General features: G+C 38.2%; 1 protein-coding gene across 2 annotated transcripts in view; it reads left to right on the plus strand.

Moving 5' to 3' along the window:
- Positions 1–25,128, plus strand: part of LOC149289049 (kinase suppressor of Ras 2) — a 175,801-nt gene extending 150,673 nt beyond the window's left edge. For both annotated transcript variants that reach the window (XM_089491065.1, XM_089491064.1), the window contains exons 15-19: positions 7,782–7,878; positions 9,587–9,720; positions 22,912–23,043; positions 23,623–23,752; positions 24,991–25,128. In XM_089491065.1, the coding sequence (XP_089347191.1) occupies positions 7,782–7,878; positions 9,587–9,720; positions 22,912–23,043; positions 23,623–23,752; positions 24,991–25,128 (631 nt within the window). The remainder of the gene's footprint in view (positions 1–7,781; positions 7,879–9,586; positions 9,721–22,911; positions 23,044–23,622; positions 23,753–24,990) is intronic.
- Positions 25,129–27,030: the final 1,902 nt, after the last annotated feature.

Here is a 27,030-nt window from a genome sequence, read left to right on the forward strand (position 1 = left end):
ACCCACTGAAATTATACATCCACATTTTGCACACTTCATGCACATTGAAATGAAAATCTTGTTTTAATATCGGAAAAGCAGTTGAAACACTGAATGTTTAAATCATTTAGTTTGTACATTTAATGTGGTGATTAGTTTATCAAACGTTTATGAAATAAACATGGAAAAAGGGAAAATAATTTTTTTTTAAAAGACGATGCTGTGGAGAGTGCCTAGGAAGGAAGTAGAGACCCTACACAAATGGACAGGATGAACAGATCTGCAGAAATTCAAGTGGTATACAATGTTTTTCTATAGTTGGTTAGAAATCCTCAGCAGACTCTCCATTTTTGAAAGTAAGCAGACTAGATCACACGTTAATGGGTGTGCCTGGCCTCACAAATGCTCTACTGGATGAATGGGCAAAAATTCCCACAGAAACTCTCCAAAATCTTGTAGAAAGTCTTCCCAGAAGAGTGGAAGCTGTTATAGCAGCAAAAGGGGACCAACTACATATTAATGTCTATGTATCTAGAATGTAATATCATAAAAGTCCCTGTTGGTGTAATGGTCAAGTGTCCTAATACTCTTGTCTATATATAGTGTTTGTATACACCTATGTTTCTCTCCCCATGGTTCTAAATATATACTCCTAACTGCGCCGCTCTTGAAAGCTCATTATTCTTTAATAAATGCAGAGATGTCAGATATCCTTTGGTTATCATTGTTTACTTAAAGCCAGAAACTTCCCTTCATGAGCTCTACAATTAAATGTTTCGTATGACTATACTTGAGTATGTTGCCACTTAAATAAATGTTCATGCTAAAAGTGATAACAGTTCTCTTCTTCTTTTGACTTCTCCCCAGTAGAAATAATATTTATACTTATTTTTACACATTTTGTTATTTTGTTTGGGTTGATTTATGTCTTTATTATTATAAAGAAAGTAAGAATTAAGAAATAAAAAAAATACACGCGTCTATAAATGAGATAGAACTGTTTTGTTTTAGTTTTTGTAAAAACTAATCTGCAAACAGAAGTTTTTACCAGACTATTGAGTGCTGTTTGGGGAGAGACACAAAGCTCTTTACTGTCCACAAAATGACATTTATAAGACATGGTTTTATAAGTCCTCCTTGTACCGTTTTACTTGTACCTTGTTTTCTTTTCTCAGACTAATAAAAGTAGCATACTTTATTGTTTTACTGTAGCTTGATATGCGTATAGATGTGTGTCCATAACAGTTTTTTATGTGTTATGTTTTGTATTGAGACTATATTCTGTAGAATCATTCAAATTATACAATTGGCCTCTGCCCCCACAACCACAATTGTATGATCTTTGGTGTTCTCTGTATACTGTATACAGTAAAATAAATTGGTTTACACAGGAATATACAGCTTTACTTTACTGGATTCTGAAGTCTTGTGAATTTTTATGTTCTTATTTGTGGTGTGTTTTTTCTGTTAAGACATAATTTGTATAGCCCTTTGCTGAAAAAAATGAGAAATATGAGAAGGATCTGGCACTATAGGACTACAGCTTCCATCATGCTGAGACAAGTAAGCATTTAGGAAGTTGGGATAAGTAGGATAAGGTGACCAGATGGCCACTTTAACCGGATAAATACTGAAAATGTATCTTGCAGGATTGAATTCAAGTCATACCGCCCATGCTTTTATTTTTTATTTTTTTATGTTTCTTTGATTAAAGGGGCCATTTGGTCACCATTTTAAGGCTGGAGTAGGATAGGTAACTTCCAAGGGTTGTAGGTCACAGCACAGAGGCAAATCAAGATTTCACTGGACACTTGTACTTTTACAGAATGCATAGAATACCCATAGTGAGTGTGCTAGGTCCCATAATACAAGGCGAGGCTGTGGGTACTGCGTAGGTTCCCCTACAAGACCAGGAGCCATAGAAAGTATGCTGGTTTTCTCTGTGGTTAAATAATGCAACTTTTTTTTTATCTTACCTGTGCAAAATACATTTACTTCTAGTCTGTCCCAAGTATCAAGATAGGAGCTAGCGTTGTCCATTACGCTCTTGGGGAACCTCAGTAATGGGTGATTAATCAATTTATATGCCTCTCTAGTCCCTCTCGCCCACCATAACTAGAGTGATATGGGTTATTTACCTCTGGAAAATGAGGCACTTTGATTTGTGGAGAGTGGCCTTCTAACACAGCTTCATTAACATGACTTTTTCCTAAATATAAAATAATGTATTGTGACAGATGAGATGTTTCATAAAAGATATAATTTTTTTATATCTTTAGCTGTAGTTGATTCTTAAGCTTTTGTTTGCATACAATAAGAACCTGTTCTATATTTAAATGCTCAGATTGTTTTAAGCTTGTGATGTAAAAAACCGAGACATACACCTTGTTTAGTTAAATTATTCCATGGAGAAAAAAAAAAAAGATTCTTTGTGAGGATCAAAAAGTTCCTGGTATTATCTGGCTCATTAGAGCAATTTGTGCAGATTAGTCCTATAGATCAACTTGTAGTGAATACCTAATTGAAACTTCAATACTGCCTGAAACATTAGTGTTAAACATAGTCTTTTTGTACAGGCAAAGCTGGCGAAATTCTGGGTTAAATTTTTAAAATGTGGAGCAGCGACAGTTGATACTGATTACTAATAATGTAATGTAGGTTTATTTAACCCCTTAATGACAATTGCCGGTTCTGGCACGGCACGGAAAAACAAGTCGTCTACGTTCGCTTTCTGCACCCAAACGGCGTTGCTGTAATGCCTCGACCTCGAGGCATTCAGCAACGCCATGATCGGCACCAGGGGCCATGTCTGGCCCCTCCCCGGGACGTCAACAACCGCCATACATTGTATGGCGGCGGATGCCCGTTTTAAAAGCGTTTAGGAGGCGATCAACTATCACCTCCAAAACTTAAATGGTGTCGCTGGAATGCCTCGATCAGGAGACATCCAGCAACACCAAACACTTACCTCTGGATGGACTGTGACCGCTCCGGAGAGCAGTCACAGCTGCAGCTGCCGGTGATCTTCGCCATCAGCAAGATGGCGGCGGCCCGGGAAAAAAAAATAATAAAGATGATAAAGTTCGCTAGACGGTCTCCAGACCCTCTAGAGAACTCTGGCTCCACTTGCAGGTTGAATACAGGTACTGCATTCAACCATGCAAGTCAATGGAGCCCAGCTTTCTAATCACAGTGTGATTAGTAAAAATAAATAAAAAAATAAAATTAAATTAATAATAATTAGAAAAAAAAAGTAAAATGTAAAAATAATTTCCCACTGATGTCACTATCAGGGGAACCTTCAAGTTGAAAAAAAATTTTTACATTTTTTTTTAAAAAGGCAAAAAAAAATAAATATATATCTAAAAAATATATTTTTGTGAGCAAGTCCTAAAATTAGCATATTAGCTTAAAACAATTCTCGCATGGAAAGAGTTAAAATACTGGCATATTAAATGCCCATGGGGTGTCTAATTTTAAAAAATGTATGATTTGATGGGGTAAATTGGCCGGGTTCAACAATGTCCCAATTAACACGGGGGCAAGGATGGCCACACATCTAATTTCCAATTAGAAAAATGCACACGTACCAAATGTGGCCTTTTAGTTCCCCCCAAAAATGACAAACCCATGCATGTGGGGTATCGCTGTACTCAGGAGATGTTGCTGAACACATATTGGGGTGTCGTGTGACAGCGGCATATACCAGGAGCTGTAAATTCATACATAACATAGGTGTGTGGGGGGGAAAATACACACAAAAGAATACTACTGCAAACTTTGAAAAAATTCTGGTGGTAAAATGTGTGCATGCAAAGAGTTAAAATACCAGCATTTAAAATACCCTGGTGTGTCTAGTTTTCAAAAATATATGGTTTTGTTGGGCACACTGAAATGGCCCAGGGTGTTTTGTGATAGTGACATATACGAGAACCTTTTAATTCATACCTGAAGTAAAATGTGTGTGACAAAACAAATGCAAAAAAATGACTACCACAAAGTTTGACAAAGACTGGTGGTAGATATGGTGCATGGAAAGAGTTAAAATACTAGCATTTGAAATACCCTGGGGTGTCTAGTTTTCAAAAATATATGGCTTTATTGGGCACACTGAAATGGCCCGGCTCAAAGATGTACCAAATAGGGCATGGGCAGTTGATCGCCAAACGCCAAACTTCAACATTGAAAATGCGCATGCCCCAAATGTGGCCCTTTTGCCCCCAAACAGCCAGGCAAAATCATTCATGATTCGCTGGTATCACTGTACTCAGGAGATGTTGCTAAACACATATTGGGGTGTTTTATGATTGTGACATATACCAGAACCTGTTTATTCATACCTGTAGTAAAATTACTACCATAAAGTTTGACAAAGGCTGATGGTAGAATTAGTGCTTGGGAAGGGTTAAAATACTAGCATTTGGAATACCCTGGGCTGTCTAGTTTTCAAAAATATATGACTTGATGGGGTAAATTGCATTGGCCGGCTTCAAAGATACCCGAAATGGCACATGGGGGGAAGAATTACCAGATTTGGAAAAAAATGGCTTTGAAATAGCAAAACGCTACCTGTACTTATTGCCCCATAATGTGTGGAAAAAAGCAAAAAAACATAAAAACATTGGGTATTTCTAAACTCAGGACAAATAGTAGAATCTATTTAGCAGGTTTTTTCATTACCTTTTATAGATGAGTAAAAGATTTTTCAACTAAAAGTTAGAAACAGTCTTTTTTTCTAAATTTTTCACCATATTTTATACTTTTTTTAATAGTAAATAATATGATACAATCAAAACAATGTCATCTAAAGAAAGCCCTTCTTCTCCTGATAAAAACAATATATAATGTGTGTGGGTTCAGTAAACGGGAAAGAAGAAAATTACAGCTAAACACGAGCAGCGCAGAAATGTTAAAACGGCCATTGTCACGAAGGGTACAAAAAGTAAAATCAGCCTTTGTCACGAAGGGTCAATATAGGCCAAAATAGGTCATTTTAGGGTCAATATAGGCGGGGTTGCAATATTGATAATTTCAAAGTGGAATCCCATCTCAGTGGAACTACACTCTCTACTGGTAGATCTTTGGCAAATGCAGGCCAGTAGTATTTAACTTTGAATAGTTACATAGTTACATAGGCTGAAAAAAAAAGACATGCGTCCATCAAGATCAGACTTTCCTATATCTGGATATATATATCCTTATATATATCCTTAATATATATTCCTTATATACTGGATTACTTTAATAGGATACGGTATGAATTATACATAGTGCATTTCTCACCCTAATGAGAGGAGTCGTATGTTTGTATAACCATAATTTTCATTTTTAGAGTAACCACAATAAATATTATATATATTTTGCCATATTACATAGGATTTATTTTATAGACTACTTCTTCCTGCCACTACTGAAAACAAAAATGTATGCAATTTTCCCAAGGACAGAAATACCCTTCCTTTTGTATGCCCTCAAGGGTCAAAATATTCTGTTAAATATTGCACTGCTTTATAATTAAAAAAACAAACATTTATTCACAAATGTTAAATCTTGAAATTTCTTAAAACATGTTTCTTTATTTTAAATCTCTAGAGGGATGGGTATGACATTGTACAGGCAACTTTATTTTTTGCTTTTTTTTTTTTTTTTTTTACTGGGGATCCCATTAGGGTCTTTATAGATCTTACGGATCTCTCTTACCAATTATGATGGACCATAGGGTTGACCAGGACTTCTCTGCCTGACAACAGGCACGTAACTTGGTTCTTGCCAACGATCTGAGACAGCAATATACTGAACATCTTCCTATGGTCTGCTTGCGGCTCCTGCAAGTAAAACATTCTCCGCTGTTGTGTTTGTTTTGTACACCCTCCATATAGTATCTCCTCGCTCATTTATGTGTGTTGATATATTACAGGCTGTGCAACCTCTCTAATTAGAGGTGTAAGAAACAAGTGTAGCTGTTGGCAGTGAGAAGTGGAAAGGTCTCTCTAGTTTATTGTTGGTTGATAACTGGTCTGCTATGTATCAGATTTCTGTAATGAGGACATCTGTAGTTCCAGGAGTAAGTTTTCAGCTGAAAACGTTTCTCAGATGTTCTGCCAAGACTAACTATTTCTCTGTCACTTTGAATGAGTTAATGAGCGCAGTGAATGGAATGAAATCGACTAGGCTTGCTGTGGAAGGACAGTGGGATTTAATAATGTAGCGTGCCGTTTACCTGAAACTTGAAAGGTTGATTTATTTTAAAGCTCTCTGTTGCAGTCCTGCAGATCATATATTAAAGCAGCAGTCCCTGTGAATAGAGGTAGCTCTAGTTTTCTAAGTGAAATGATGTAGGGGGCAGCAAATTAAGAAAATACTTCAAATCACAGGTTTGTTATTGAACAACATACATAGTAGTAATGCATATGTAGAGTAATCTGTGCCTTGCCAACCCTCCCATGCCCGCATCCTCAGAAGTATACTGCCTGCGTGAATACAGGAGCGCATATTACATAGTTACATAGTTATATAGGCTGAAAAAAGACATGCGTCCATCAAGTTCAGCCTTTCCTATATCTGTTAATTTGTTGCTGTTGATCAACTCAACTCACAGGTTTACAAGTTGAACTCACATTTGAACATTTGATTTCTTCTACTCAATTGTGCCTTAATAAACATAATACAACTTTCCTGTATACTTCATAGCCTTATTGTCAGGCACCACCAGGATTCAAACCTGCAACCCTGTGGATTCTGGGTTTATCACCTATCCACTACTCCACCAGGTGAATCTTGGACTGCAGTGTCCTTCTACCTCTCCTTGGACCATGCTGTTCCCTAATGCTCTTGAAACACCTGCCCCTCGTTTGGTCAATTAAGGCTTAATATAAACCAGGCATCAGCTTAGCCTCATTGCTAGAGCATTGTGTTCCTGGCCCTGTATACTGAGCTACTGCTTTGCTGCATTTGATCTGTCTCCTGTGTATGACTCTTGGCTACGTCAACGATCCAGTTTTGTGTACCAGACCCCGGCGTGTTCCAGACGTACCTACCTGTCCAGCTGCTTCCAAGCCTTGTGTCCTGCCTGAGGGCTTCCTAGCCGTCTGCCCTGCCAGTGGGCTTCCTAGCCGTCTGCCCTGCCAGTGGGCTTCCTAGCCGTCTGCCCTGCCAGTGGGCTTCCTAGCAATCTGCCCTGCCAGTGGGCTTCCTAGCCGTCTGCCCTGCCAGTGTGCTTCCTAGCCGTCTGCCCTGCCCGTGGGCTTCCAGTTTCCTGCCTGTTTTTCTCCTGCTCTCTCTGAACACCTAAAGATGGCGCCTAATAGAAAATCTAAAGCTAAAGTAGCGCACAGCCCTGAACTGGACACATCAGCCGGCCTACATCCATGTTCTGAACCTGCCCCTGCATTGAGACTCCTACCTGATCCGGCACCGAGTGCCCTGACACTTATATAATAGTGAAAGTTATTGTCTTTTTATCTTAATGCTAGCTAATATCTTCAATCAATAGATATACATCTTATCGCTTGTGCTGAGAAAAAAGTTAGTGATATATGCCAGGATTAAAAACTCTTACATACTAGGTTTCCAGGCTAATTTGAAATCATTTTTAAATAAAGTAGCGATTGTCAGAAGGAGGGGGTTAAGCTAAGCCAAGTGCCCCCCCCCAGTCATTACTTGGGGCACAAAAACTACAGAAGTAACACTTTTACTTTCTATAGGACTCATAATAACTTTAGAATGTGCAATTTCTTTAAAAAAAACAATACAGTAAATACATGTTATGGGGATTTGACAAGTATTTTTTATTTGTATTCTAGCCTGTGCAAGGGAAGGACACTATATTCTGTAGTCCGAGATGCAAAAACAGTCTTAGATGTCAACAAAACCAGACAGATAGCCCAAGAGATTGTGAAGGTAAGTGAACACGGAATAATTGCAAAATTGTTTCACAAGCCCATCTGTATGAACAGGATGTTATAAGTTGTGCATTAAAGACAATATACACTATAGGGTTCGGTATTTACTAATAAAATGCCATTGGGCCTTTAAAATGTATCATGAATGTATTTACTTACCAAAACAGGTATGTGCTGTGGCAGGCGGCATATAGTTATAATACCAGGAGATATTTTAAAGCAAAAAAAAAAAGGATGGTCTTCTCAAAAGGTTACAACAAAAGCCCTGACACTGATGGATGTAGGTTGTTTTGCAGCAAAATACTATTCAATATGCATCAGAAAACAGAGCAAATTACAGCACCTACAGTAATGATCCGCTTCTCTGAGTTTACGGAGTTCAAAGGTCACAGTATGTTCCTGTTGTAGACACTATATACGTAATTAATGTCAAAATTAGGTTTTCTCTAATGTACGATCATTCATAATTTCTGGCCAAAGTGTCAAATAAAACTACCTCAATCAAATCAACAGTTAGGCTTCTAAAGATTGTTTTAAATAATGCTTTTTCAGCCAACTATAAAAATCTAGCCTTTAATATGAAATCTGTTTTCCCCCAGTTATCTGCTCACTGATCTATAAACTCATCCTATTCTGTATGGTCTGGTAAAAATATAATTGTTGCTCCTCTAGTCAGGGAAGATGTTTGAGTTATGATCGCCTGTGCTCACAAACAAGAAAATGAGACTGAAAACTCCAAGTTTATCACTTGAGTCAGAGAAAGCTGCAAAGGGATCATAATGTGTTTCAATGACTGCACCCTTGCAATAAATAGAGTGATGAAGTATTCCGTCTCTTTCTCATTAAAAAAACACTTATAGATGAAAACATGGTGTTCAAAGTGCGACTATCCAGACCAATATCTCATTGTATTGACATTTGGGAACTTTGTAAGCGAACTGGTCAAGACACATGAAAATATTTATTAAACAGACACTCCCCAAGGAAAATCTAACATGCCTTAAATATATACACCATAGAGCTATCTGCAATCACTAGGGGTATTCTTTATGATATCATTACGTAAGGAAAGCGGCAGCAGGTGGCAGGGGGTAAGCAGTGATGGTTCTGTAGCTCCTGTGATGCTTCAATGTGCATGTTGCACATACTGTATACAACCTTGTAAAGTATTGTGGTGCAGATCAGGACACACTCTATAGAAGGAGCCAGTCTTAGAGATAGAGATGATAACTAAATGATTGCCTTTACAGAAACAAATTGATGACTAGATAGGGTACAGGTGAACATATGTGACACATCCGTGACACTAGAATGGTACACCTGAGTTAGGCTTTATCCCTGGATATCAAGTGCAAGTGTTAACATTTTGTAAAAACAACCTAGCTCATTCTAGCTTAGCTCTTGTGTGTTGCTTTAGTGTTCACAATAATAGTGGTGTTATAAACGGTCTGCTTTAATGATTTTAACAGAGTTTAAGGTCAGCTTTCCTACCCCCGAGGAATCAGGTTGAAAGTTTGAAAAAGAAACACTGATCACCAACTTGACTCAAATTTCAGTGAATAGAGAAGTTATTGAGTGATGACTTGTTTATTTTCAGTAATCTCAGGTTTGTCCTGAAAGGTCTAACTTTATGGTCAACTTTATAGAAAACCTATTTTATATCACACAATGTTGATTGTTTCATATATCTTTCTGTTGCCTTACAGGGAATGGGGTACCTGCATGCCAAGGGGATTCTACACAAAGACCTCAAATCAAAAAATGTTTTCTATGACAATGGGAAGGTGGTGATCACAGACTTTGGCCTCTTCAGTATATCCGGTGTGTTGCAGGCAGGCAGGTACTGTGTCAAAAACTGATCTTTAATATCAATGCGTAGATAGTCTTGGATTTCTGTGAAAATCATTACATATTAAGATGAGACTGGATTTATAAGCCAGGTGTCACTAAACACAAATACTACAGCTGGTCCTCCATGCCCATATATATTGTCTTTATGTATCTGTTATGTGGGATTATTTGCACTCTGATCACTGCTTTGATAATAATTATATATATTTAATTAAAATAATACAGTGTTCTAGAATAAAAATCAAGATATACTATTTGCACAGTTTGAATTTGCACAACTTTTGTGTGCCCATGAAATGTTTTTGTTTTTTTACTGAAACTTGCAAATGATTATTACAGTTGTTTATCATGGTCAGTGTGGTGTATCAACTGTTGGAAGCAATGACGCTCCAAATTTTGCACTTTACCACAATGTGTTTTGAATGTTGAATTATAAATATGGCATAGAGATAATATTTAATAATGTTCACCTGGGAAAAAAGATTTTAGTTTTATTTCCTTATATTCAAGTCCGTTGTTAAATAGAAATGTATGGTGGGTCGAAGAGTATTCAAGCAAATACAGTATAAATATTTTCCATGTTATAACAGTATAATTAAACATACAGTTCCGAAGAGACAATAAGATTTCTCTTTTTTGTTTTAAGGACATATAAATGCCTCATTACCTACCTTTACAATATTTATGCCATGCAAACCTGTGGCCATCCAACTAGGAGGGAAATAGTAACAATCTGACAATATACTACTTATTATTTTACTATCTCTGGGTGTCAGAGATAGTTGCTTAGCAACAATTCCAAGCCAATTTAATTTCTCCACCTCAGTAAATTTTTTGTACTGTATTCTGATCTAGGCATAATTTGTATATTGTCAAGGGGTTACAAATGTCCCCAGATTGGGGCATCTGCTTCCATATGTAAAAATAACACGAGATACTTATATATTTAAAGACACGGAAAGGCATGGTTCATGGCAGACATTTTGACAGTTGCTGGACTCCTAGGACAATATATATTTTTTTAATTTAAAACAATACTAAATAGCGCCCCCCCCAGGTTAAAATGTATTAGAGTGAATCATTTTATATCTTTTAGGTCCAAAACAGAAATGGAAACATTGTCAAAATACACACATATATATATATATATATATATACAATTCCCTTACAAATGCCTGCTCATACACACACACCTGCCCATACACACTTACATACACTTAAGGGGTACATATAGAAATATTATAAACAACTTAAATGATATCAGCAATATTGTGACCTGTTCACATTTTATACAGTTGGAGATAGAGATACATAATAAGCTTTGCAGTGTTTTGGAATGATGGATTATGGGTAGTGATATAAAAAACCCTGCTTTTGTCTTTTACTTTTTATGGTTTTCTCACCACATTAATGTGGATTCCTTTTTGCTCCTGTCTGCTATAATGCTCTTCATTTATAGCCCCAATAAAGGGAGGAATTGCATGACTGTTAAGCTTGCTGATGATTGCCTGAAGATGTGTTACTGGCGACTATTAACTTTAATGGCATGGCTTACCCAACTCCCACTGGCAACAAATTCTTCCCCTCACTCACAACGAACTGTCAGTAGAAAGATGGAAACCATCAATATGCAAATTCTGCTCATCAGTTCTAATATATATGTAGTACACTGTATACTGTATACTGTATATACACAGACTGGGCAAATTATATTTGCGTGAAGATTTTTCAGCTGGGTCTTAGTACTATCATTATTCCCAGCTCTGCTTTGAAACCCCCACATTTCATTAGTACTATATTTGTCTTGGATTTGTGTTATGTGATTTTATAGTTATGGTTCATCACAGTAAATAAAAAGACTAAGTGCTAATGATGAAATGTTTTATTGTCTGCTAATTAATCTGTAAAGCTCTAGTTGACATCTATAGATAATTATAAAAAAGGCAATATAAATTATGATATGGGCCATATTTGGGTCAGTTCTTTAACATTTTTTTTAATGTGGGGCAACTATCCGTTTAATAATATTAGAGGTAAACCAAATGTTTACCTAAATGGCAGCAGCCCATCCTACCCAGTATAATGTATTACTCTTTTAAATCAGTTTAATCAATATGTACTGAAATAGCCCTAAAACACTTTGTATTTGATGAACGACGGCTTTTAGGATCTAACGGCCATTATGCTTATGGTTGTGAGTTAAACTAAATAGGGCATCAGAGCTGCTGCAAGACCAAAATTAGGAATGGGCTCCAGCAGAGAACACCTGGAGATTCTGGTTTTGCTTCAATTACTGTTCTTTGTACTGGTTTTGCCCACAATATGCAGCTGGGTAAATAAATAACCCCATTTAATTGTAGTGTTGTAGACATAAATGTTTCAGTTGTGAGTTCTTTGTTTACATTTAATCTCTATGTATGGAGAGGAGACATCAATCACATAACAATGTAAAGATATGGTATGGCTCTCTGCCGTCATTTTTATGCCTCTAAATGTGACCCTGTTTGGGGAGATGTCTTTTTTGTAATAGCTATATCCCATTGCAAAACAACAGTGTTTGTATTTAATTGGAATTAAATAGTATTTCATAACCTCAGTGGTATAGAAAATGTCAAGAAAAAGTGATATTGCTGTATTAGCCAAGAGAAAATGGGTAGGAGATGCATAGGTTATGCAGAACTTAAAAGCTTAATGCCATCTAGTACTTTGTTTTAATGCAGGATGAGGAGCCATGAATCACGTAGGAATAAAGAGATCCACACCTTCTCTGACAATAACAATATTTCAGCCATCCTGTATAATAATAATAATAATAATAATGAGGAGAAAGCTAAAATAAAATGTCATTATCCATTGCACTAAAACATTCAAGCATGCAAAACCACTGATAATGAAGCTCTATCATCCAGGAAAGGTATGCAGACAGTTTGGGGTTTAGAGATCGGTAAAAGGGGGCGAAAAATGAAATGATAATGAGAAGGCTAAAATAATGGTTTAGAGTCTACAAGGGGAAATTCACACAACCTTGTGTAAGGTATGCAGCGAGTACTATGAATAATTTGAGGTGAGCGCTGTGAATTCTGTGAGGTAATAACCTGGATTGGGCCCACCTTTATTAGCAAGGTTTGATTTTTTTGCTTTTATCTCCACCTTCTTTATACCCTGTCCATTAACATCTCCCCTTTTCATTTCCGCTCCCTTATATCTTACACCTTTTCCTTTAATTAACCCCTTCATCTTTATATCATTATCTTCTCATCTCTTTTGCGCTTAGAAAAAAATGGATTATGGCACAAGCCAGGAAGACTGAGGTGTTTTTTCATTTGACTGATATGTGAATGATATCCATCCTACCTCTGCAGCTACCTCATTGAGAGATTTGAAACTCTGTCAAATGCAGAGAGGAAAGGCAAAGCAATCCAGCTGTTGGTTTTAGACATACCACCATGTTTTATTTTAATCCCCTGGTGATCCTAAAGATCCTGGTGGGTGAAGGAAAAAATCATGATTAGTGGAGAGATTGTTCTTTCTTAGTGGAAAGGGGTAACTTTGTGCTCCTTAAAAATTGATTGTATAAGTAAAGTAAGAGGGTAGACTGATAAAAATAAACTCCCAAATAATTCATACTTAAATAATTACCGAACTAAAAGCCCAACAATTTCCAATGTTAATAGTAATGTTTACATCAATATATTGGGTTTCACAAATCAATCAATTACTCACATGCCTAAAAGAAAGCTTCTTTCATAAGAGGCTTGTGAAATGTGGACATTTTAAAGGACTTCTGTTTCCATGGGATGTAAAAACACATCAGCACGAAAATCATATTGTATCATCAATCACCTTGGCTAAAGTCAGAGAACATCTGGACAATGTCGAGACACATTCATCTTAACACATTTTGAGTTACATGGTGGATTTAAGAGAAAAAGAAAACATGAAAAAAAGTAAAAGTCAATCATTTTGTACAGTAGTGTCCATCACTAAAATGTTCAAGTCGATTCTGTGGTTTGCCTCCTTATCCAGAAAGAGAAAGATGATAATTTCTGACAAAACTGTTTCTAAAGGCAAAAACATCAAATATTTGGTTTGACTTGGCCTGCTTGAATCTTTTTTGGATAGGTAAATCTATTCATGAAACAGTGTGAGTGCTTGCAAAATCTGCAGAAGATATCAGTTTGCAGGAGCAAACTTACCCAAGTTGGACTAGAGTTCAACTTGCAAATGTACTATTGCTAGCCTACATTTTCACATGAAGATATTCATATACGACGTGCATACACTTGATTACAGGAGTGCCCTGCCATTAAATGAAGAAGCATGAATATTTTTGTAAAATAAATAGTTTAAATAAAGAACCAAAAAATATAAAAATAACAATACAGTTAATGGAAATGCACAAAATATTGAAGGCAAAAATGCAATTTGTTAAAATAATGGATTTTAGAAAATAATACAGGTTGATGTAGCGAGAGGTCTGATCATGACAAAGTTGATGATACAAGGAATGATTGGTTGGCACAGACTTATGGCGGTGTTTTTACTCTACTAGTCACAGTGTAGAAAATCTGCCCTTTGGAGAGCTTGGTGTTAATAATATGTATTCCAATTTAACCAAGGAAATAAAAATATATTGCACAGTCAATGTTTTCAGCTGTGAGGTCTGCTGTGCATTCATGCTCAATAGAATGTTAGGCAAAGAAGGCACTTGGCAATCAATATCTAAGAGGGGAACCAGGCTCTTAGTCAGCATGCTAAAAGTTTAAGAAATTCTGTGTGCTGACGATCTGAATAGACAAATAGTACTGTTGTCTGCTAGCAAAAATGAACTACTAAGGTTTAGTTAGTTATGTTATACATACACTCTTTGACCAAAAGAATGTGTACATCCCTCCCCTAATTATTGACTTTAGTTGATTTACCCACACCCATTGCTAACAGATTGAATAAAATCAAGCGCATAGGCAGCCATCTCCATAGAGAAACAGTGGCAGAATGGGTTGTACTCAAGAGCTAAGTGCAAGACAGACCCTAGACAGTGTCTAGACAGACCCTGTTTCATCTCTCCTGTCCTCCAGTGACCTTCCAGCAGGTGTCAGTCAGAAGGGAATGCCAATGGTGTCATCGGGCATTGCTAGTATAACAGCACTGTTACACAGGATCATTTGGCAGGATGCCACTGCAAAAAAAAGCATGACTTCCAGATACGTCTTAAGGAGCATCTTGCCTCGACATACCTCTATGTTTATTGGGGTGTTCTGGGTTAATAACTGGTGTGAAAATATAGAATACTGGAATTCTACGTGAAAAGGATAAATGAATAATACTCCCCAAATGAAAAGCAGCAGCCAACAACACTCTTCCTTCAAGTGTTTAAACAAATGGACGATAGATCATGGCGCGCATAAACATATGGGAAAAAGAAAATAAACAACAATAGTGTAATATGTACACACAAGTGGTGTATTGATATGGTAGCTTATCAACTCACAAGCGGGCTGAATAGACCAGGCTCATCAAAGGATGACCTTTTCTACTGATTCCTTTGATGAGCCTGGTCTATTCAGCCCGCTTGTATTACACTATTGTTGTTTATTTTCTTTTTCCCATATGTTTAATAACTGGTGTAACAGTATATGTGCCCTTCATTAAAATGACATGCCACCAAATGTTCTCTCTGTCCACTCCTGGCCAGCTTACCGCCTAATAATTGACAATTTTGTCAGTATGCAATCCCAGAAGTGTCTCTGTTATGGATAAGGCAGCATGGGAGCCTTGATTTTTTTATGTTTTCAGCTATGTGTACAAAAAAACACAACGAAGCTCATATTACACATAATGTAGAAAAAAGAAAATCTTTTTGTTTCTCCCCAGTTCACTGAACTCACACGAAAATGTTTAGCGTTTTGCTGCCTCAGTATTTAATAGTAGCGGAATTTTTGTCTTGATCAGCAAGATCAGCGTCACTGTCAGAGTGTAAAATAATCATTTCAAATTGAAGCGTTTTACATGACTCCAGATAAACAATCCCTGATCATAGATATTTTTTCTATGTTCTCTCTAAACAATTAAATTGCACCCTATCAATGCTGTCCATCTAGATATCAGGCATAGCAAGATCTGCTTTTTTCTGTTTATACCGATAATGTATGCACACAACATTACCTGGCAACTTTCTTAATGAGCTAACCCTGAAATCTTGAAATTTTAACCCTTTAAAAGTCAATCGAGATTCTATGTAGTGACTTTGACATTATTTAAAGATACACTTAATTGAGCCACCGGCATTCAAGCAGGGATATCAACCATTACATACTGGTAGCAAAAGCACCAGTTGGGAGTCTTATCACAGTAGTGTAGAATAGGAAGGAGTCAGCTCCAGATATATTGTGCAGTTTTCCATGATTATTGCTTCACATACTGTTTTATTGCTGATTGGTGTTGAGGCAGCCTTCGTTAGGGTAAAGTAAGAGGAGGTTAATGTCTGCAAGACAGAAACTGATTGCATAATGCTAGTTTAGTCATCTTCTGCCACAGATTTCAGCTTTGCAGAGGTAAATTAGTAAAGTAGCTTGAAACAATTACACTCATTAACAAACACAGAATACAAGCGATGTGTTTCAATAAATTAGTTACAGTAAAGTTGTGAAAATGGTAGATTCTCTGTAATTAAAATAAATAATAATGGGCAAACATGTATACTGCCCCCCTGGTGTTAACCTGTCACACATTATGACTTGGTAGGGACATGCCAGCTATGGATGCTGTTAAAGAGGCTACCAGTCTCTCTAGCCTTCAGTGCCCCCAGACCAAGAAACAATAAAACCGGGTGTTAAAGATAACCTTGAAGCATGTAATTAGAAGTTGTTTTTGTTGTTGTTATTGCTGGAACTAATGTTTATTGCATCCCAAGCCTTTCAACAGCGGGCAAGCTTACAGTTTACTGCACCAGGTGTCCGCATATCCTGACTACGCAGCTCGTTCTGACAGATCATAAGAAAAATAATTGCTCAACATCAATTTTGTCTTTGCTGTATTTTTTAATTGCAAGTTAAGTTACAATGAAAGATGCTCATAAAAAACACAGAAGAAAGGATCTCCCACATAATAATGTACAAAGTTTACAGCTGCTAGCCTCAATATACATATTTCCTTACAAGCTTTCCAATGCCCCCTCCCTTGTGTCAATACAGAGGCTACTGAACTGACAATTATTCATTACTGGGTGCATGCGCAGCATCTTATGGGAATTCATAGTCTGTTTAGGCTACTTTGTACTGGATATTTCTTTGATTTTAATTTGATAATTAGCAAAACACATAAGTAAGGTTTATTTATTAAAGCGAGGGTTTGCAGGAAAATTTACAGGACAATTGTGGTCCTAACTCCCTGTATTCACTATGTTTTAGATATTATTTATCTGCCACAAGCACTGAGCTGGCCATGTATTATGTATAGTTCACTAGATAAGGTGATTAAATCACGGATTTAACCCCTTAAGGACAGAGCTGTTTTTTTGCTTGTGTTTAGCTGTAATTTTCTCATTTAGTGTATCCCACACAGGACAAGAATAGCTTTCTTTAGATATCGGTATTTTGATCATATCATCTAATTTACTGTTAAAAAAAAAAATTATGGTAAAAAATTGAAGAGAGCTTTTTCTGAGTTTTATTTAAAAACATATTTTAATCATCTACAAAAGATTAAATAAAAAAAACTGCTAAATAGATTATAATATTTGCCCTGAGTTTAGAAATACCCAATGTTATGTTTTTTGTTATGTGTATTATGTGTAATTTGGGACAAAGGTCACATTTGGGACATGTGCAATTTAGGTTTTCAACTTGCAATTCTGACATGTGGTCGTTCTTCCCTCATCTCCTATTTGGGACATCTTTGAAGCTGGTCAATTAAATTTACCCCCATCAAATAATATACGTTTGAAAAGTGGAGACTGCAGGGTGTTTCAATGCTAGTATTTAAACTCTTTCCATGCACTAATTCTACTACCAGCCTGTCACGTCACAGCGTACAAGGAGACACCGAAGTCAGGTAGGACTGGCAAAGGATGGTCCAGAGAGCCGAGGTCGGGATACCGGAGAGCAGGAACATCGTGGGAATAGCCGAGGTCAGGATACCAGAGAGCAGGAACGTCGTGGGAATAGCCGAGGTCAGGATACCAGAGAGCAGAGATGTCGTGGAATAGTCGGGGTCAATAACAGAGAAACAACAGGAACGCTACTGAGATAGGCACTATCAAGATAGGCACGACCATCAGAAGGCGAAGACTGAGTGTAATTGAGTCTCTTAAATAGGCAGAGGAGTTAGGCACCAATTAGCGTTTTCCCGCCAAATATTCAAGTGCCGTTACGTCACTTCCTCTGCGGCCATCTTGCGTGTGGCATATACGTAACCTCCCTGTATAAAGCTATGCAATCTCCCCCGGCGCCACCAGGTGGCGTGAAGAGGAACGAGTCCGGACACCGGAGCTAGACCTGTCTTCAGTCTGCGGCTGCCGGGTTTGGAGCGTAGAGCCGGGAGGTCTCCCTCGCCTTCGGGGTGGCTGCTGCTGCTGGGCAGAGGTGGGGGGTCTCCCTCTCCTTCGCGGCGGCTGTGGCTGCTGTGCAGAGGCGGGAGGCCTCCCTCTAACTCGCGGCTGCTGTGGTTGCCGTGCAGCGGCGGGGGGTCTTCCTCTCCTTCGTGGCGGCTGCGGCTGCTGAGCGGAGTACCCGGAGGATCTCCCGGCCAGGTACTTTACACAGCCATTGTCAAAGTTTGTGGTGGTATATTTTTCCACACAGATTCTACTTCAGGTATGAATTCACAGGTCCTGGTATTTCTCAATGCCAAACACCCCAAAATGTGTTCAGCACCATCTACCGAGTACAGTGATACTCCCATGCATAGGTTTGTTTGGTTGTTCAGGGGCTAAAAGGTGACATTTGGGAGGCACTTTTTACAATTTTGACATATGGTCAATAGGCGCCCATGCCCTATTTGAGACATCTTTGAAACTGGCCAGTTCAATTTACCAAATCATATAGTTTTGAAACAAGACGCCCCAGTGGTATTTTGACTTTCTGTGCCAGGATTTTTTGGAAGATACAGGACCAATTTTATGACTTGCTCATAAAAATAGGAAGGAAGCATGTCTCTAACAGGTGGCATTTTGAAAAGCTCCTACGAGTGATAAAGCGAGGCCCCTGACTTTTTTTGTGTTGCTAAAAGCCTCAACATCAAGGCATATAGCATTTCAATATGGTGAATGTGATCGCTCCTTGAAGCGGTCGTACAGGGCCCCTACATTTTTGTCTGGTATTGCTGAATGTCTTGATGTTGAGGCATTGCATTAACACCAGCTGAGATTGCTTTCTACACTCGCTTAACCCCATGATGTGCCAGGCATGTCAGTTGTTAAAAGGGAAGTATTTCCGTGACATGTCTGGCACGTCAATTATCCTTAAGGGGTTAAGCATACTTTATACAGAGCCAAGCTACAAGAAACATAAAATTTGAGAGCAGATAAGAACCATTCAGTCCATCTAGTCTGCCCCTTTTTCCAGTTGTAAAGTCTTAGTCTTAGGATCACCATAGCTTTATCCCTGTATTCTTGGAGATTGAGCTCACTCGGGTTGGTCCTTCGCAATGTCAGTGAGATAAAACTGCAACTCACTTGAAAGCTCTCCTGCCAGCCTCCACTTTAGTGGAAAATTTGTGTTTGTAAAAGCAGTGTTTATATTGTGTTACAAAAACAAAGAAATCGTTTTATGCTTTCCTAGTATCTTGCAGAAATTACCATAGATGTAATGCTTAAGCATGGGTTTCAACACTAAAAATAATACATAATAAACAGTTCTGTTTTATAAATTAGAAACATTCCATTAACTGGTTAAAAAACATGACTTGAAGAAAGCAATGCGATGCAAGTCTCAGTCAGTCATTATGTAAAAGAAGGAATACAGCAAGAGTAAATACCTTTAAGTCAAGTACTATGGTCAATGCATTAGTATAAGTTCCCAAAATCAAATATGTTTCAAAGGAACATTTTAGGGATTGAGGATGTATTTTAACAGTTGTATTTATTGTTTTATATTTTTGGATTGTTTTTGTTTTTAATGTTGGTTGTGCTGGAACAGATACATTTGTACATATATTATGTACTCTCCTGTACACATCCAATGTGCCTGTCCTTAAAAGGAGCTCAACAAAGGGAGGGCAATCAGTAGCTAGAATGTGACCTTTGGATACCATGTGCTTCAATGAAACTATTAGATAAGGTGGTTAGACCATGATCTAGTATAGAATAATTTATATTGATCCTGAAGTATGCCCAGCAGTGGAACCTTTCAGAATCTCCTTACAATAACCTAAGCAAATCTGTATGTCGTTTTCAGACATGCCAAGCCCCTGCTAGCCTAATTGGGAAAAGAGAAAACTTGATGTTGTAGGTATGTGAAGATCAAATATGACTGATTCTGGAGTACAAAAATGTTCTATAGAAGTACCCACATATTTCAGTGTGAATCCCAGCAAATGAACACAGGTGCACAGGTTTGAAGGATGGAAGCTGACCTGTATTTACTTATGAAGAGATCATGAAAACAAGCACTGTAATAATGAGATCCAAGCTCATCCTTACTCAGGCTCTTTTTTTGTGAAGAGACAGGAATGATTTCATTAAAGTGGAATCCTACAAAATACCCTCCTATACAAAGACCACCTGCTCGTATCTGCCTGTTTACAGTACTTTGCTAAGAGCCGAGAAGGAATTGTCTCTTCTTGTATTGCTATTTTTATTCATAGCAATTTACGTTGCCAGTTACTTTCTGTAACCCCCTGCTGTCACTGCAGAGATTTTTTATTTCTGAGACAGATCCTGCACTTCTTATCAAGCTTGTATTTCTCTGGCTTCTGCATCATGGAGAGAATTGAGTTCGCTGCTTGAACAGCTCCAAGTGCCTGGCTATTGAGGGAAAGTTTCAGTTTGGCACCCTGACCTCTGTAAAAGTTTGCATCATATCCATGGAAGGTTCCATGACAACCCATGAAAAAAAAACTAATTATATATTCACCCAGCATAATAGGTTGTCCAACAATATTTTTTTAGTCTGTTATCTAAATTCTTAATTTTGGGTTTTAATGGTTGAAATTTGCAATGCATCCCATAAAATGAATACATGTTAATAAAAAGCACATTCTTTGCTTAAGCTTAATTATTGGGGACTATATATTAATGTAAATGCATACCTGGAATTTAATGGGTTTGTCATTTTTAGAAGAGACTTCTATCCCACAAAGAATAGCTTATCTCTAGGTCAAAGTTATTGCTAGTTGAACGTTACGAGCTGTGGTGGATGAACGTCATGAAACTTGTAGCTTACAGACAGTTGAAGGATTGTCTCTTAATGTTAAGATTTAACCACTTGTCCTGTAAGGGTAAAAGGGTGCCTTTATCTCCTATTTACATGTGCTGAGAAATTCCCCAGAAATTTGTCTTACTTACTCTTTAGGAGCAGATACTATTATGCACTACTATCATGGGATCTTGAAGCTGAAATGATCTTTCTTTTTTTAATTATTATTATTTTTCTTTTCGATATCATTATTTTTTATAGGTGAAATTTCCATTACATTATTTTGCACTATACTTTTAATTAAAGAGTTTAAATTTGTAAAGGCTATGTTATATTTCTAAATATTAACCAGATTGTATAAAAGTGACCCATAATTAGTAATTAGACCCTTTTATTATTTTTGTAGACTTTTAGTTCTAGTAGATATTTCTTGGGGGGTTGGTGTGCAAAATCTAAATGCATAAACAGTATACAAGCAAAATAATTCTGTCTTGAATCAAGACTTTCCTAAAATTGTGTGCAATTATTGAGTAACATAATAGCAAGGATTCCTATTTCTATATTCATATAATTTTATTTGCAGTGCTGAAACCAATATTTGGTTTATGGTTGAGATGCACAATTTAATCAGGTAGCCAGAATGTAGAAATCCTGGTCTGAGATTGTAATTTTGCAACCTATTCTGTCTTGGAAAACATGACAAATGGAGGTGTTTTCTTCCATCCTAAAACTATCCACCTCTATTAACTACAACAAAGGAAAAAAAAATCTTATTTACCCCTTTTTCTCGGAATGATTAAGTAAAAATATGCACATGTGGAAGTGGGTAGCGTGGTTTCCCAATAAACATAAAATAAATTCCTAGAGAAGCAACCAAATTGTTAAGCTTTATGATATGAAAGGTGATCAGTTATTTAGTGTATTCGTATAAACCAGTCTGTCTATTTAATTGATTAAACATCACTTTATCTCCTTTAAACTGTTAGATATGTTGAAGCTACAGAGAATTGCTTGCGTTCTAATTTCTGCTGTACCTGCTAATGTCCAAAGCAGGGACATGCATTGAATTCTGTAATGATAAGAGAGGGTTGGAAATCTTACCTTCATTTCCACGTGATTTCCCTTTTTTCTGGTCTCCATGCTCTTGGCATCTCTTCACACCTATGTTTTTGTATATTTTTTAAAGAAGAAAGACTAACGTTACTTTACTTACTCTTACTCCATAAATATAAACAGCATCTAGCACTTGGGGCAATATGTCTCTTTTAGTTGTCCAGTGTGTTGATGTGGGTGCCCAGTTTTAACAAGATCAATTCTAGAAGATGTTATGAAAATCATTTCCTTTGTGTTCCTGTTCTAGTTACTAAAACAAGAGGTCATTTAGCGGTCAGATGGCTGACAGCACCAGGGGAGTTTTGATTCTCTACAGCTGGCGGTTAGACCATTCTGGAAATGGTAGTCTACAGTTTACACTTATTCTAGGAATTTCACAAGAAGTGCCATTTTAGATTCTCTTTAATACAAATAACTATTAGTATTTTGTTTAAAGCAGTGATCAGTAGCTTGTGATTACATTTTATGACCAATGCATGCTATTGCTTTATACCTTGCATTTATGGTATATTGAGCCATTATTAAAATAGACTTTCCATACATCTGAGGGATTGGCACTGACCAGTTATAATTATGTTCTATCATTTCTTAGCACTGGGAACGGACAACCCGTGTGACAACGTATGACAATGTAATTGTGTTGTATAAAAAAAACATTCTTATATTGGTGAAGACCATGGAGTAGACTAATTAGGTAATTTTGTCTTTGTCAGACGGGAGGAGAAGCTAAGGATTCTTAATGGTTGGCTGTGCCATTTGGCTCCAGAAATAATTCGCCAATTGTCTCCTGATACAGAGGAAGATAAACTACCGTTCTCCAAGCATTCGGATGTATTTGCATTTGGGTAGGTAATGCCTCTGGTATTGTTTTCCACTCCCTACTTCTAAGTTCCCTGTGTTGTGTCTGAAACTATTCTTGACTTACCTAATTAGGGTAGAGGTACTGGGGAGGAATTAGCCCGCTTCCTATAGTTATAAAGTTATAGTTATAAAGTTATAGAAACCTAAAATGCCTAAATACATAATAACTCAGTGGAGAAAGCTCACTTACCTTACTGCACCTCACAGCAGAGATGGGGATTATACTCATTGAAAAACGTGTAGCCTGTCTGCAAATCTGCCATGATTACTTATTTACAATGAATTGTTTATACTAAAAGCATCAGCTGGAGGATCTTCTTCTCACAAGGAGTTTATGTAATATCAGCATGAGAAAAAAAAAAAAAAGAGTGCATCTGTTTTTCTATGCTTGATTTCTATGACACCGTAATGATTGCACCTTTACATTTCATTTGTTAGACTGTTGAGTAATGCAGAATATATCACTCAGAAGCCTTTACTATAACAACAATGATCATTTTGTGAATCAACCAAATCACGTCTGTAAAATGCATGCTGCCTTCATTTGTTCTCCATGTAAACAGAACCATATGGTTTGAGCTGCATGCCCGAGAATGGCCATTCAAGAGCCAACCAGCAGAGGCAATTATATGGCAAGTAGGGACTGGGATGAAGCCAAACCTCAGCCAGATTGGAATGGGAAAAGAAATATCGGTGAGTGCATTCTTAGATGCAATTTTTTTGTTTCCGTGCAATATCTGATGCCAATACAGCTGTAAGTATCTCATGTGAGAATTTACTTAAGTTGTACACTTAAAGCTGATGTTTTAAGCCTCCAGCCCACGCACTTACTGCCAAGCATAATATTTCTATGAGAAACATCAAAATTTGTTGGTGGGGGTTCCCCACCCTGTTTGCTAGTCCTTGCCACCCAGGCTGTCCAGCAGACCTCAGCGCTAATTGCCACTGGCTTTAGAGCAGATACAAGCTTTTACGCGCACAATTTCTTATTGCTGGGTGTCCAGAGAGAAAGGCACAGTGCAGAAAACATTAGCGGACTTAATATATTTTTATCTTAAATAATGAAATTGGACAGAAAGATATGTAGAGCATGAAAAGTTACTTATAAAATTGGAGGATGCAAAATAGACAAGTTTGCATACAATATAGGCATGTAGGCGGTGTGGATTAGTTCTTCATTTGGTATACAAAAAGAATGTACAGAATTAATTTGCTTGAATTAATAAATAAATAGCCCTAGGGTTAGTGTGTTTGCTGTCATGCAGGGACCTGGCACTTTGCCTCCTTAGTGACTCTGAGGTCACGCTAATGGAACTACCTTAGCAAGAGCTAGTCTAGAGACAGCAATATTGCTCATTTAAAAAGTGTTGCTTTCCCATAAAGCTAGTTTAAAGGCATATGCCTGTAACGGAGCTGGCTAGTCCGACCGACTACCTCCGCTGTCTTGTGCTCCCTTAGCCTGGGACAACACACTTTCCCCGGTTCCCCAGTCACTCGCCGAGACTCAGTGTAATGGGTTGCTTAGTTAGGGTTATAGATACCCTATGAATCCTTCGTCTGTCCCTCCAGGATAGTCTCCAGCCTCAAAAGGCTAATAGATGGATCTTTGTCTTAGATCACAAAAGTAGTCACGACCACCATGATTGTGAAGAACAAATGGAACATTTTATTGTTGTAAAACATAGCCTTATATATATCCACATAATTGAATTAACATTAATAAACAGGTACATGTAGACGATCCAACCTTTAATCCCCTTTGGCTACTGAATATCCTCCTGGCAGTAATCCTATTAATGGGATTTGTTAACACAATGGAGTTCCTGCTTGAGCCATGTTTGTTATGCAGCCAGGCCGGAGCCATCTCTGTCTACCTTGGGGCCCTGTATGACAGGTCATTCTGTCACAATGCCTTTCCATCTTTTTTATAGGATATTCTGCTGTTCTGCTGGGCCTATGATCAAGAAGAAAGGCCAACTTTCACCAAACTGATGGAGATGCTGGAAAAATTGCCAAAGCGGAACAGGCGCCTCTCTCATCCAGGCCACTTTTGGAAATCAGCAGAGTAAGTGACTTCTCGTTATCTACTATAGCCAGGGATTATGGCAAGGATAACATTTTATGGAAAATATATTGCCATAATAATGTTTGCTGTTTTAAAACATCCTTGAAACTTCTTTGCATAGTCAAGATAGAAAAAAGGCTACGTCAACATGAAGTTTGTTGATTGCCCTGAAAACAAAATATGTAATGCTCTCCAACTTTTCATTGCAAAAAGCTCCCTCATCACATTTCTTATATTGTATTGGGTTCCAACTAGAAAACCAATTTATTGCTTTAGGCGTTCATATCCTTACCTTAAACCCTAAAAAAGTGTTATGCGTTTCTGTATTACTACTGTATCAGCAGCTTGGCATCACAACCTGAATAAATCCAGTGCCTGTTATTATAAAATGGGTTTTACTCAACACCCACCAGTGACATTGCATTGGGGTAGGGTTGACAGCCGGAATAAAAAAAAGCATGTCCAGGTTATGGATTTACCTCATTATGTGCCTTGGGAAATGTTGGGCCATTGGACTCAAGGGCGGGGAGGGGGGCACAGAGTATATCAGGAGGGAGAAACAATGAGCCTATGGTTAGGGGGAGAGTTGTTGGATCGTGTGAACTTGCGCTGATTAATCTACAAGGTTCATGTGCGCATGTGCCAGAGATTTTTATAGAGTAGGAAAGACCTACAGTTTTGTCAGTGCATCTTTTGTGGTAGGAAGATGGTGACTGACACCTTTGAGCAGGCTTTGTTTCTTTTTTATGATATAATAAGTAAAGGTGTTTCCCCTCTCTCTTCTCTTCTCTTCTATTGCTCATTCCTCCCCTTTCACTTATATATTTTCTCTTCTCTTCCCTTCTTTCTCTCATCTTCTCTGTCCCTTCTCTTTTTCTCCCTTTTCACTTTTTATTTTCTTTCTCCCTGTGTTTCTCTCTCGACTCACTTATTTTCTCTCCTTTCGTTTTTCTCTTTCATAATTGTGCCTTCTTTATATCTTTTCTTTCTTGTGTCTCCTCAGTCTTGTCTCCCAAACTAAACTTTTTAGCTATCACCAAAGAGCAGGCCGGATTGACGTAGGGGCTGATGGAGCTGCAGCTCCAGGCACCTACCTTAAAATAGGCTCAGTCAGGACCGGACTGACTGGGCCTATGCGGCCGCATTAACGCAGGGCATAAGGGGCACCTGCCCCATAAGCCCGCAGCAACTGCGACCGTGTCCGCCTCTCTAGGAGGCCAGGCAACCCCCACCAGGGCCGGCCTTAGGGGTGCGCGGCAGCACACGGCTTAAATTAAAACATCGGGGGGGTTTTTTGTTTACTTTATTTAACATCCTTCATGTTAAATAAAGTTTGTTTAACTTTATTTAACATGGAGGATGTTAAATAAAGTTAAAAAAAAAACCCCCGATGTTTTAATTTAAGCCCTGTGCGGCCGCGCACCACTAAGGCCTCCTAGAGTGGCGGACACGGTCGCAGTTGCAGCTTACTCCGGCAACAAGGTAAGTAGGGTAAGGGAGGGGGGTGCAGTGAGAGGGGGGAGAGGGGTTAGATAGAAAGGGGGAGATAGAGGCAGTAGCGTACCTAGCGGGGGGCGGTCCGCACCGGGTGCCGCTCGTCAGGGGGGTGCCAACATGCCGGCACCCCTCCAGAGACGGACAATAATGTCCGCCGCTGGAGGAGCAGGCTCGCAAGGGAGCGGTATCGGAGGTCTTTAACATACCTTGAACCCGGCTTAAAATCACTCAAGGGAGCCGGAGGTCTGTTAAAGACCTCCGATATCGCTCCCTTGCGATCCGCGCGGCAACAGCTGCTGTGCGCCGGGATTTGTTGTCAGATCCCGGCGCACAACATTGAAGCCGCGCCCACTGAACCGGAAGAAGACAGAAGAACTGAAGAAGAGGAGGAAAAGAAGCTGTAAGGAGA

The sequence above is a fragment of the Sceloporus occidentalis genome, unplaced genomic scaffold (genome assembly GCF_023333645.1).
Source record: "Sceloporus occidentalis isolate IW3139 unplaced genomic scaffold, rSceOcc1.0.p SCAF_48, whole genome shotgun sequence".
NCBI lineage: Eukaryota > Metazoa > Chordata > Lepidosauria > Squamata > Phrynosomatidae > Sceloporus > Sceloporus occidentalis.